Below are 13132 nucleotides of genomic sequence, written 5' to 3' on the forward strand. Positions count from 1 at the left end.
GCAGGAGCTCAGTGGGGGATGATGGGACGAGGGGCTGGGCTCATCTGGAGGGGGAGGATGGGGCTGGTGGGGCTGTAAGGCAGCCCTCACCCCACAGCAGGACCCACTCTTGCCCAGTCTCAACTCCACCCACCCCGCAGGCTACTGTCCCCATTCCTGCCCAGGGTCCTTCTCCCTGAGGGGGTGGGGAGGAAGGAGGGCAGGGACAGGAGGGGTGAGGCAGATGGAGAGGGGTCATGGGGGCCCCCTCCCACCTCCCCAGTCCAGAGCAGGCCGACCTTGAGCAGGCACCAGGTCCTAGTGGGGGTGACAGGCACGAGCAGGAGAGAGCAAAGCTGGGGGAAGGGGACCCCCCACAACGCTCTCCCAGGCTGACAAGGGACATACGTGGCCCCTGAAATGACAGGGAAACCATCCAGAGGCCGAGGTCCAGCTGGATCACAAACTGGGGGGAAGAATCAAGCAAGTGATGCCCCCTGCCCCAGGGTGCTCCCCAGCCCCCGTGTGCCCCCCTGAGCAGGGCCGTGACCCTCTGGGGAGCCTGGCCACACTGACCAGCCATCCTGCCAGACATTCAGCCCACTGGACACGAGTCCCGCCCCCTCCCAGGGGACAGGTCAGGAGGCACACTCCATTGGCTCCAGGAGCCCGGCACCAAGCAGGAAGAGAAGCTGTGCTCCTGCTAAGGACACGACCTCCGCAGCCAGCGGGGCAGCTGGGCCTGGGGAGGAGGAGCGCACCCACAGCACTTGATGCTGTGGGTCCCACCGCGGCCCCAGGAGAGGGAGCCGGCCAGTCCCTGAGCAGCAGGAGGGGACAGCGGGGCTCAGGGGCCGGCGGGAAGGGCGTGAAGGGGCCCGCCCAGGGGGACTGTCCGCCCGGAGCCGACCAGGCAACCGGCTCCTCCTAAGAACAACCGGGGTCCCTCCTCGGGGAGGGGCAGCGGGCACGGAGCCGGCGGAGGTGGAAACCTCAAGGCAGCGGTGGCGCTGTTCCCGGGAGGAAGTGAGAGCCACCCACTGCACGTGTGACCTTGCGTGCTGGGGGCTCCCGGGGGAGTGCCCAAACCCCAGAAATTTGCTTGTCCACAGCCTCCGCGGGTTTCCGGCTCGCAGGGCGGCGGGAGACCACGCGCCCCAGCTGGGCCTCTGCTCCCACCTCCTCCCGGCCCAGCGGGTCTCGCTCCAGGGGTGGACACAGGCTGTCGCCTCCCTGCCAGCTCTTCCAAGGTAGGTGGCCCCAGTGCGGCCCCGCCCACTGGCCCCGCCTGTCGCCCCCCCTTCACAGGCCCCACCGTGGCCACACCCACTTCTCCCACTGCCCCCTCCCGACTGTCACTCGCACACAGCAGGAACAAAGGGCAATCCTTGGGCTCAATGTACACTCAGGGAAATACTTAGTGATTCTGAGACTATCAAGGGGAGCATCAGAGTCTGACCCAGGTGAGGAGCTTAAGAACAGAAATAGACTTTCCTGCAAGAAAAAAGGAGATTAACTTTGTTTTAGGGTCCAATGGAAAGGGGCACATCTTCTTTCCTGTAGACTAATCCAGAAGGTGGAAGCTAGGGGCCATCTGTGGAGCCCAAGTCCCCAAACAACATAATAGGCGAGAAATGGTGAGAATCCAGTCTTTAAGACAGTGTTTGAGCTGCTGGATCCAGCCACTCCTGATGCTAGATTTCAACTATGTGAACCAATCAAGTCCAACCAATCTCCAGAAAGAGAGCAAACCAATCAAAAGCCTTTCTGTTGCAGATGACAGAAAGCCCAAGTCAGACTGCAATGGTGTGGAGAATGCCCCCCAAGACATTTATGTCCTAATTTCTGGAACTTGTGAATAAGTTACATGGCAAATGGGACTTTGCAAATGTGATTGAGGTTATGGACCTTAAAGAGTGTTCTGGGTCATGCTGGTGGGTGCCGGCATCTCCAGCTGGAGGCAGCAAGAGGGAGGCTGAGAATGGAGAGGTGTTTTCTGAAGGGCCATGTGAGAAGCATAAGAAGGAAGGTGGGCGGCCTGTAGGGACCATGACCTGCCGAGGCAATGGGTCTGTAAATGGATCCTTCCCCGGAGCTTGAGAGACACCCAAACTGCAGACCTGGTTGGAGCACGTCACGATGGAGTTCTACCTAACACTGTGACATAACAGAGTCTTGGTCATGATTTAGTCAGGACCAGTCCACCAGTCTAATGAAAAAAGATGACTGGCCCTCTCATAGGTGCACTTCAGGAACAGCTGGATCCAGCAGCCTCAACACTTCTCAGGACTTGATTTCTCTGCCTCCTCTATGGCTGCCTCCTATGCTGCTCCTTGCTCACCCTCCAGGAGGTGGTCCCAGCTGCTTCGGGCTGCAGGCTCCAGGTGAATGTCTGTGGAAAGAGCCTGTCCCGTTGTCTCTACAGGGCGGTGTGTCCATTCCTAAGCCAGTCTCTGAGGCTGGTAGCATGCAGTGTCCTTGTTCACCAGCTCAGGGTCACACACCTACTCCAGTGTAGAGCTGGACCCACGAGACTCGGGCTGGGAGCAAGGAGGATGGCTCCCAGGAGAAACCCAGGCACAGCGGTGGGAGCTCAGGCAGCGGCCTCGGGGACCACTGGTGGAGAGAGGCAGGTCAAGGCCCACCCTTAGTTTCTGGAGGCCGACGATTCACTCTGTAGGCCGCCTTGGGCAGAGGGACACCCACACCCTTGTCCCCAGCATCCCACAGATGAGTCAAAACTTCCAGAACCCTCCCAGCCTAGCGGAGCCCCACACAGCCTCCTGCAGAGGGCCATGTCCCCAAACTGCACTGCCGCGCACAGGAGCCGCGGGCTCCTTGGAGGCTGCTTCACTGGGAGGCAGAGCAAATAACTGTTATTTATACCACGGCCCAGGGGGCCACACAGCTCTGCGGCAAATATGGTCAAAATTGGAGCCTGCGGCCTGAAGGGGAGCGAAGCTGTCCCCCAGGACCCTGGAGGCAGCAGTGTGTCCACCCACAGCATTGTCGGGCCCTCCAGGAGACTCCAGGGGCACCTTCTCACCCACTCTGCCAGCCTCTGCCCCTCCTGCCAGACGAGGACCCCTTCCCCAGCAGGGCCCACGGGCCTTTCCTAGGCCGAGTCCAGGCCAGCCTGAGCCCGAGCTGGGTTCCCCAGCGCCCAGGCCATTCCCCTGAAGAGCCAGCCACGCGGGTCAGTGGGTGGCAGACGCTGCACTCGGAACCCACAGGTCACATGCCCTCTGGGTGCCGGACCCCGGGCGGGGGGAACAGCTCGGCTTCCAGGCAGGGTGAGGGGCCGTGGCACCCTCCCTGCAGCAGCTGCCGCAGCCTGCCGAGGGTCTCCAGGCCAGTCCTGGAGGGAGGCGGAGGTTGGCAGCAGTGCAGCCTGGCTGACCACCTGGTGCTGTCCCAGGCCACCCATCCTCCTGGGCCCAGGTGCCCGGGCCGCCCGACGCTGCGCTTGGCCACGGGTCAGGAGGGAACGTGGATCTCCCAGTTACCCGAGAGGCACATTCCTGCTCCGGGTGCTCAGGCGGGAAAGCTCTGGGCCACCAGGTCCCCTCTCCCTGTCCCAGCTTGTGTCCCACCCACCTTCCAAACAAACTCCTGTCCCTGGCTCCTGGCCTGTCACCCACGTGTGCAGCGGCCACAGGCCCTGTGAGCAGTGAGTCGGCTCGCAGAATCCGGCCTCCTGCCCCGCAGTGGCCCCCGCCGCCTCCCTGCGCCCAGCCCCAGGCGGTGCCCCATGCCCGCTGGCCCTTCCGCCACAGTCCCCTCCAGCCAGGGGGCTCCTCCCCCCGCTCCCCTGGTCCAGCTTCCCTGTGGCTCGCCCTCTGGCCTTCTTTCTAGGCCCACCCCCCACCCCGGCAGGCACCCTGGGCACCCTCTACAAGTGACAAGCCCACTTGCTCCCCTCACGCCCGCCCGCCTCCTCCCTGGCTCCCGTGCCCTGTGCCATGCAGGGCCGAGCTGCAAGGTCAGGTGCCCCTGGTGTGGCGGCCGTGTCCCTGGTCCTAGAGCAGCTCTGGCACGCTGTCCTTGCCCAGGGTGTGGCTCCTCGGCAGCCCAGGGTGCCCGGGGGCCTGGAGCTGACAGCACACTGATGCTCACCAGGGTCAGAGGTTGAGAAGGGCCACCTCCGCACCTGCCCGGCCCAATGCTCTCACACACTGTCCCCAGGCTAGCTCTGAAGGCGTGAGGCAATAGGGGACACTACCACCCCCGGAACGACCATGCTGACCCATCTGCAGGAGGGGCCCAGACCTCATGTCCCGAGTCCCCAGCCAGGGCGGAGAGGCTTCCAAACCCTGTCCCCACTCCCGACTGCCTGGACCCCGCACTGAAGGCCCGTGTCACGCAGGAGGCCCAGGGGGAGGAATCAATTCTAAACATGAAGTTTTAGGGAACAGTCTCTGGACCTCGGGTGCATCTGAGCTAGGCCCCAAGACATTTTATAACCTTTGACTGTGTTCCTTTATTCTAGAAGGTTCTTTCTTGTATTTCTCTGCCGTCTGTTTCAGTTTTACCATAAGCTGCCTAACAAAGCACCCCAAGCTCAGCGGCTCTGAGGACAGCCGTCATGGCCAGTACTCTGAGGCTGGGCTCAGCTGGCCATGGGGCCCGGGGCCACAGCAGGCAAAGGGCCCCTGCACGGCTGCCGCGCTCCCCGCCCGCCCAGGCCAGCACCGACTTCCCACGGGCTGACCTCCTCCTCCTGGTCTCTCACCACTGTCCCCCAGAGGCCTTCTGGAGGGGGCCTGCCACCCACCCGGCCACCATCCGGCCCTCAGCCTCCCACCAACTGGCCTCACCCACCTGCTGGCAGTGACTCTTCCCAGAGGCCACCTGGGTCTCCTCCTCTCGGGTGTCCTCTTCCCTCCGCCTGAAGCCCAGTGCCTGGGGGCAGGAGGGGCCCCTGGTTCCTTGCTGGTTCCTTGCTGGCGGGAGGGGCGGATGCAGCTCAGGGAAGGCCCAGGGCTGTGACTCCGCGGGGGCACGAGGGAAGGGCAGGCTGAAGGCAGCGAGCTCCCACTTAGAACTTTCTGGAGATGTCCAGCTGCTGGGAAGAAATCTGGAGCAACAGATCCGACCCGACGGGCGGGATTAGGGGGACTGCCCTTCAGACTGCAGGCCTCTGGGAGCCGCCAGGGCCCGACTGCCCATAGCATTTGCTCTTGGTCTTCATTGGTTTTGTAAGGACAGAGCCACACACGTTTGGGGTGCCCCTAGGAACAAAGACGAGAATACAGTGCCAAGTCCCCGCTCTCCAGGCCCTCCGCCCAGCCCACCCTGACGCCACGGGCCCCTCACAGTCCTGTCCTGAGCTGAACCTGGGCAGGTGTGTGTCACGGAGGCCAGAAGCAGAGGCTGGGGAGTGGCAGCAGAGGCCTGGTGGGGGGCCGACCAGCTCTGTCGGCTCACACGGGGCTGGGGCTCCCAGTGTGGCCTGGGGATGCCCCACGGTTGACCCCGACTCCACCCACCTCCTCCCTGGCTCCTGTGGCCTCTGCCAAGCAGGGCCCATGTCCCCAGCCAGGGCGGGATGCAGGCCGTGCCTGACCTCCCTGCGTCCACCCCAGGATTCCAGCTGAGCGGGGACTTTGGGTGCAGATGGTGAGGAGGAGGGGGAGGAGCCGCGCCATTGAGGACAGGGGGTGGGAGTCGCAGTGCAGGGCCTGCAGACCTCCCCTCCCCAGTTTTGACGTGTTCTCGCAGAGTCCCCTTGTCCTCAGAGCTCTGGCTCGCTGGCTTCCGGATGCCTGCTTGGAGGGAGCTCCTGGTGGGCGGCAGCCACCTGCCCCAGCCCTAAGCAACTCTACCCGTCTACTTCCTTTACTTCTGACTCTGTGAATTTGATTATTCTGGACATTTCACACAAATGGAGTCCTACCAGAGGCTTTGTGACTGGCTTCTCTCACTGGGCAAAGAGTCTCCAAGACTCATCGGCACGGGAGCAGCTATCAGTACTAAGTTCCTGTTCATGGATACATAATATTCCACCTGTGGCCCGCCACACTGAGTGTATCCCTTGGGTGGTTTCTGCTATGGGGATGTTAAGCACAGTGCAGCTCAGGACAGTGAAGTCCAGGTTGGGGATGGATGTGTTTTTATTTCTCGGGCGTGTGTTCTTAGGAGCAGAATTTCTGGGTCGTGTGCCAGTTCTGTGTCTAATCACTTAAAGCTCCGGACAGACGGTTTTCAGTTCTCTATCCCTGCCAGCAGTGGGTGAGGGCTCCTGTCTCTGTGTCATCCCCAGCGAGTGGGACTGACTGGTCCCAGCCATCCTGGTGGGTGTGAAGTGGCATCTTGTTCCTGTTTGCTTTGATTCTGCACTGTTAGTTTTATTCAGTTATTTGTACCAGGGATTGAACCCAGGGGTGCTTAACCACTGAGCCACACCCCTAGCCTTTTTTATATTTTATTCAGAGACAGGGTCTTGCTGAGCTACTTAGGGCCTCGCTAAGTTGCTGAGGCTGGCTTTGGACTTGCAATCCTCCTGCCTCAGCCTCCTGAGCTGCTGGGATTACAGGTCTGCACCACCGCATCCGGCGAGTGTCACCTATTAAACCCAGTTTAAGTTAATAAAAATCAGCCCCATGCCAGGCTTGGGGAGAAATCTCAGAGCCACACAGAGGAGTGGGAAGGGGGCAGAGCCCCATCCCCCCAAACTAGCTGCCCCAAGTGGATCAACAAAAAATCATCGTCACACTGAACTCTCAGAGCTCTGGAGGTGACCAGTGTGGACTCTGCAGTGACCCAGGGCAGGGGCTGTTTCACGGCTCAAGAAACCAGGGAAAGCAAAGGAAAAGCAGGCGGTGGGGGCACCTAAGAAAAGTCGGGGGAGCCAAACACAGTGGCTCATGGCAAGATGCCGGGGCCGGCCCTCCCCGGAGCTGGGTCCCTGCGGCAAAGGCAGGGCCACATCTAGCCTGGGTGGCCGGGACCTAGAGCTGCTCTGGGGGATGCCAGGCCCTTCTGGGCCTGCCGTAGCCATCTCTGGGTCTGGACAGATTTCGCAAGTCCAGCTGGGGTTAGAGCCAGAGAGCAGGGGACGGATGCCATGGGGGTGGCGCTGGTCCAGGGAGACCCCGATATCTCTAGAAGTGTGTCGGGGGGGGAGATGGGGAGGATGCTGGTATCCAGGACTGATGAAGAGGGGACTTTCTCGGGACAGGGCAGGCTGGGCACAGCAGCAGGAACATAAGAGGGCTCGGGTCCATGCTTCTCCCTCCGTCAGGCCCTAGGTGCCCACTCTGCTTTGTGTCCCAGGGGGCACCATGATGAGGAAACAGAGGGTCAGAGAAGGCAAGTGGCTTGCCAAGGTCACACAGCTGGTAAGGAAAGGAAGGCAGATTCAAACACAGGTCTGCTGATCCAAAGCCCCTGAGTGACTGTCCCTTGCCAGGGGACCACCTCATAGGCGAGGCTGGCTTTGCTGGGAGGGGTCCCTCTCCCTTCCCCTCCCCCTCCCTCCCTCCTCCCTCCCCTCCCCCTCCCCCCTCCTTCCGGCTTTCCATCTCCCCCGCCCACCTTTCCTCCTTAAGAGCCTTCCTCCCGCCTCCCTCTGCCCAGGGCTTAATGGCAGGAGGGTCCTCTAGCCACGTCCACGGGGGAGTTGATCAAACACACCTGTACCTCAATGGCGGGTCCCTCTCCCCCAGCCTGGGGCTGGAGGCTGAGTGCAGTGAGGTGGGGGCTGCTGGGAGCCCGCGCTCACCCTCAGGCCGCAGCGCAGCTCCAGTGGGCAGCACCTGCTGCTCCCACGCTCCTTCCATGGCAGACGTGTCCACGTGCATGCCCTTCCACAATGCTGTCCTCAGGGCCCCGGGGCCCTCCCCTGAGGACGTGCCACCAGTGGGGTGCCACCAGTGGGGTGCCAGCAGCAGGCCGGGAGCGCACTGTTGGCACCGGCCCCGGCTGGGTCCCCGGCTGGGTCCCGCTCTCCGCCACTCGCTGTGTGGCCCGGGCAGGCTCCCCCACGACACTGGGCTCGGGCTGCCTCTCTGAGGCTCCTGTTCTTCTGCCTGAAGCCTGGACTCGGGATGGGGGACTGGGCCTGGCAGTGTCCCCTCCCTGGAGGCCGCAGAGCTCCCACTCCAGCTGGACGGCACTGTCCAGGGCAGGGATGGGCCGACCCGGGGCACACTGACCTGCCCCAGCTGGGCTGTGTGGTGGGGAGCCCTGGGCCCTCCAGGAGGGGGCGTCACCCGGGGGGAGGAGGAGCAAGTGACAGCCAGACCCCCCCATCCCAGGGACCGCAGCAGAGGGACATGGCTCAGAAAGGGAGCGTCAGAGCCTGAGGACATGGAGAGACACTCAGACAAGGAGTCCCCGAGGCTCTCTGAAGGTGACTTCAGGGCAGGGCTGGGGCGATGGGGGGCGAGGGACACGGGAGGAGGGGGACCTGAGGCTGGCAGAGCCAGTTCCCGTGGGTCATGGAGGTGGGGCGAGGGGACAGCACAGGCCGCCCTGTGCTTTAAGATGGAGCAGGACACCAGAGACAGGAGCCTGGTGGCTGGAGGAGCAGCAGTGGCAGCCCCAGCTCAACCCAGGGGACAAAAGGGCACATGCAGGACACAGAAGCTGCCCGAGTGTGTGGTGACGTGACCAACGGCCACGCCGACTCCCAGTGCAGCTGCAGCTCTCAGCTGGTTAAGAACAGAGTGAGGCCCCGGGTCCTACTGCCCAGCGCCCCGTCCCACCACCCAGGACCCCCGTGGCTGCCCAGCGCCCTGTCCCACTGCCCAGGACCCCCCGTGGCTGCCCAGCCCCCTCTGGCGGCCTAGCACTGTGTCCCACCACCCAGGACCCCCCGTGGCTGCCCAGCGCCCCTCCAGCTGCCCAACGCCCCATCCGGCTGCTGACTCTCCACACTCGTGTTGGTCACTGCCTGTTTGGTCATCTTACTGGAACACACTGTGTCTAGTTGGGAGTCGCCCTGGGGCGTGCTTCATGACCTGGGGAAACACGGCGTTTCCAGTGTCTCTGGCAGACTTCCCTGGGCTGCTGCGGTGTGTGGCGCTCAGCCGGGTGGGCGTCCCCCATTGCTGGGCTCTGAGGTGCAGTCCACTGGTCCGCTGAGGCCCGGGAGTGGGCAGGCAGAGGCTGATAAGCAGGGTGGCCCTATCGGCCCCAGTGGGAGGCCCGGGAGGTATCTGCAGGGCCAGGTGCCAGCCTCGTGCATGCCCCGGGTGACACCCAGCGCCCTGTCACCCTCACTAGACAGCCCCAACCTGCTGCTTGGAGCCTGCTTGGTGTTTACATCTCCAGGGGACAGACAGGTGACTCAGCAGGAGCAGCAGCGGGGCGGGGGGGGCACACACCCACTGGCTCTAGAGTGGGGAGACGGAAGACAGGGGGTGGCCCACCAGGTCCTAGGGAAGACCATGTGGCTTTGGGTCCAGGAGGCCACCAGTCCGCTCTCTGGACCCTGCCTTGATTTCCCCAGCTGTGGAGTGGGCACGGGCAGCCCCCACAGGACGCTGGGAAGGCTCAGGGATCACGGATGGGGATCCCCGAGCAGTGCTCGATGGACAGCGGTTTTCCTGAGTCCTGGGAGGCTGAGGACAGCGCAGGCCCAGGCATGAGGCTGAGGCAGAGGCTGTGTCTGACAAGGCCAAAGGTCCTGGTCCACCTGCGGGAACCACAGGGCCCAAGTGGCACTTTCTCACCTCCCCTCTGCTGCCTGCTCTGCTATTCCTGCTGGCTGTGGGGCTGGGGCTGCACCCAACACACACAAGGCTCCACTGAGTGCCACCTGACTGGTCCTGTTGTCCTGTGACACCCTGGGGGTAGGGGACCACAGTTATTAGCCCATTTACAGTTGAACTGACCATGGCTCAGCTCATCACCCAGGGGATCAGCTCTACCTAATCCGTGCAGGGAAGAAACCGAGGCTCAGACAGAGTGGGAACAAGGCACCCCCTCCCTGGCTGTTCCTCCTTCCTTCTGTTGCCTGGAACTTGGACACGATGGTTGGAGCTCCCGTGGCCATCTGGGTCCATGAGATGACTTTGAGGAAGGAAACGATGTTTTAAGATTGTACTTGGGAAGATAAGAGCCTGCGTTCCTGATGCCACACCGCTCTCACCCAAGCCCTGGACTGTGCACCTCAGAATTCTTTCACATGATAAACAGATTAAAATCATTACTCTGGATTTTCTGTTATATGTCACTAAACCTAATTCTAAGAACCACACACCATGTGAGATTGTGTAGGTCCAGTCTTGGTTACGTGGGATTGAAAGACCAGGTCAGGCAGGTTTAAGTGAAAAGGGGAACATTAGCTTTTGTAATAAAAAAGTCTAGGGTCCACCTTCAGGCAGAGTGGGATCAGGGAGCCCCATAGATGTCACCAAGACCCATCTCTGCTCTTATCCACTCCTGGCTCTACTGTCCCTTGGCAGGCTTCCTCTGGGCAGCCTCTTCCTATGCACAAATCCCTCCCCCAATAGCTCTGGGCTTATCTGTCCCCAGCTCGGCTTCCCCCAAGGGTTCCAGTGTAAGTCCCAGCCTGACTCACAACCCCGACTGCGGTGTGCAAATAGCCTTGAACCAGGGGCTGGGGCGATGGTCTTCACTGTGAGCAGGCGGGGTGGCCCACGAGCCTGCTGAACCTCTTGTCCTGAGAACCCCAGAGCTGCTGCCCGTGGAGGTGCTGGGCACTGGGCAGGCATCACCTAATCTGTACAGGAAAGAAACCCAGGTTCAGAGCAGGAAGGAGGGACGCCCTCCCCAGGCAGCGGGCAGGGTGACCAGGCCAGCAGCACAGAGGTGACCCGCTGTGTGGCTCCCACGCTGTGGCCAGCCCAGGCCCTTCATGGCTACCCCTGAGAGTGGCCGTGGAGAAGCCCCTTCTCCTCTCCAAGGCGAGGTTCCTGGCAGTGGGGGGGGGGGACAGGAAGGCCACAGATGGGATGGCTCTCGGGACCCTGACCCTGTGTCCGCCCTTGCCCCCGCTGGGGTCTCACGTCCAGGCTGGTCCTGCTCCCCCAGGTGTCCTCCTTCAGCTTCCAGGGTAACAGCTAGAGGTGGCCCAGTGGGGGCGGTGACCCCAGCCACACTGCCACAGCTCCGCATCCCGAGCCTCACCACCTCCTGAGGCAGAGGAGCCACCCCTAGTCACAGGCCTCAGGGCTCCCCTGCCCAGTCCAGCAGGGTGGCCGTGACCGTGGCCTCCCCGCGGCCCTGCTGCTGCACAAGCCCCACAAGCAGTGGTTTCCTGAGGGTAACTCGGGGCAGCAGGGCCAGAGAGGGTGGGGACCTGGGGGCATACAGCGCAGCAGGCCATTACATGGCAACCAGGGCTCAGGCCATAGGGACTCTCCCCCCAAGCAAGCCCAGGCGGGGCAGGAACGGGGCGGAACCACCCGGGCCTGCACAGGGCCGCTAGGGTCAGGCCTGCCATCAGGTCCCGTCTCCCTGGGCCGTGGCAGTGCTCGCTCCCCTGGCCAGAAGGAAGAGGCTCCAGCAGGGCACAGGGGTCAGCGCCAGCCCTGCCCTGCCTTCTCCGCTCCCTCGGTGCCACCTGACAGGCTCAGCCCCACCTCCCTCCTGCCACTCCGGCCTCAGACACATGGCTCTCGGGTAGCATGTAGCCAGGGAGGCTGGCCCTCGACGTGTCAGCCTCCACACACGCACATATGTGCACACCTGCAAGTGCTCACCGTGCCTGAGTGCGTCAGGGCGAAGGAGGAGATTCGTGAGGCGGTGTGGACGTGCGTGACCGTGCCTGCGTGTACCCCCCCCCCCGCCCCCGTGCACCAGGTGTGTGGCTGGCTGTGCTCCTGGCCCTAGCTCTGTGGGACCTGGGCCAGGCCGACAGGTCAGGGGCACACAGGGGAGGATGCCCTGCAGCCCACACCCACTCGACACCTGCTCTGTCAGGACTGTGCTGCTGCCAGGGACACATCGGAGGGCAGGACGTCCCTGCCCTCGGGAGGATGATCGTGGCCCCTTGCACTGCAAGGCTCAGGGCTTACCATGTTCTGGGTGGGGTCAGGGCCTCCCAGGTCCCCCTGCCCTTCACCTCTAGGGCAATGCCTCCACAGGCCTCCTGGGGCTGTGTAGGGACTTCACTCTTCCATGTCTCGGTCCCCAGCTGTCACCTGGGCTCTCGTGGGCAACTGAGACCATCCATGGAAAGTGCTTGTGAGTGCCTGGCGGTGGCCAGCCTGCGAACGTCAGCGGCTGGGGCCAGGTCTGCACTGGCGTCCTGTGGCCCTGCACCTCAGTTCACAACAGGTGACCTCAGGAACCCTCTCTCCTGAGTCTGCCCGTCCAGGGTCCTTAGTACCGGAACCCAGAGGGTGTTTCCCAAGACCCGAGGCCGTCCTGAAGGCCTGTATCAGAGGCTGCCCCTGGCTGATAGGGACAGGAAATGCGGTAGCCGCGAGTGGCCCTCCCGATAACCCTGGCAGTGCCCACAACCCCCTCCGTGGCACCTCATGCCCTTATCTGCTCTGGGTTGGGAGGCCGTGGGTCCTCGGTGTGGGGGAAGGGCAGCGAGGGCCCTGGGGAGAAAAGCAAGCCTACAGACTCCACCTGATGTGGCCTCTGCAGGCCTCTGGACAGAGCCTGGGCCTGAACCAGAGGGGCGATTCGCATGTCAGAGACGAACCAACTGGGAAAAGCCAAAGGGGGGCCCAAGGACCCCAGAAGCAGGTGGGGAAGGTCCACCCAACATCGTCCCCCCTCGGGGTGAACTTCTCTGATTTCCAAGCCCAGGGCCAATCAAGGGCGACCCTGCGGCACTGACGGTGGACTCCAGCAGGAGCGGGGCAAGGACAGGTGAGGACACAGACTAAGTGGAGCAGCTGACAGCGTGCTCAGCTGGTGAAGCTACCGGTTCCCGACAGAGGGGCCAGCAGGCAAAGGCCCTGGGGCAGGATCTGCCTGTGTGTCCAGGAACAGACTGGAACCCTGATGCTGGACGTGAGCGAGCGAGGGGCGGGCAGCAGGCGAGGCCAGGGCGGCCACTTCAAGGGCCATGGGGAGCATGGAGGGTTTGGGGCTGGGGGAGAGGAAAGCTCTGGACAGTGACATGAAGCGCAGACAGTGAGAGGAGGTGGCGGGCCCGCAGCTGGAGAAGACTCCCGACAGGCTCAGGAGGCAGAAACCCCGGATCTGCCACGTGAGGTGTGGTGGT

The 13132-nt window shown here is 62.8% G+C and overlaps 1 protein-coding gene and 1 long non-coding RNA gene across 10 annotated transcripts in view; one reads left to right on the forward strand and one right to left on the reverse strand.

Moving 5' to 3' along the window:
- Rbm38 (RNA binding motif protein 38) overlaps window positions 1-13132 on the reverse strand; it is a 50178-nt gene that overhangs the window by 21100 nt on the left and 15946 nt on the right. For 5 of the 9 annotated variants that reach the window (XR_003584304.2, XM_027946408.2, XM_027946410.2 and 2 more), the window contains exon 4: window positions 4801-5056. Coding sequence is in view for 8 of the 9 variants with exons in the window: in XM_027946408.2 (XP_027802209.2) it covers window positions 4801-5056 (256 nt within the window). In the remaining variant the exon portion in view is untranslated. Of the gene's footprint in view, window positions 1-1783; window positions 2385-4800; window positions 5057-10190; window positions 10670-13132 lie in introns of those variants that run through there. The other 4 variants (XM_027946406.2, XM_027946407.2, XM_027946411.2 and 1 more) reach the window with 4 other exon arrangements.
- Window positions 675-10142, forward strand: LOC139704782 (uncharacterized). Its single transcript, XR_011706780.1, has 3 exons — window positions 675-1229; window positions 8238-8332; window positions 9868-10142. It is a non-coding gene; the product is annotated as an uncharacterized lncRNA (long non-coding RNA).

This window comes from Marmota flaviventris, chromosome 2 (assembly GCF_047511675.1).
Source record: "Marmota flaviventris isolate mMarFla1 chromosome 2, mMarFla1.hap1, whole genome shotgun sequence".
NCBI classification, from domain to species: domain Eukaryota; kingdom Metazoa; phylum Chordata; class Mammalia; order Rodentia; family Sciuridae; genus Marmota; species Marmota flaviventris.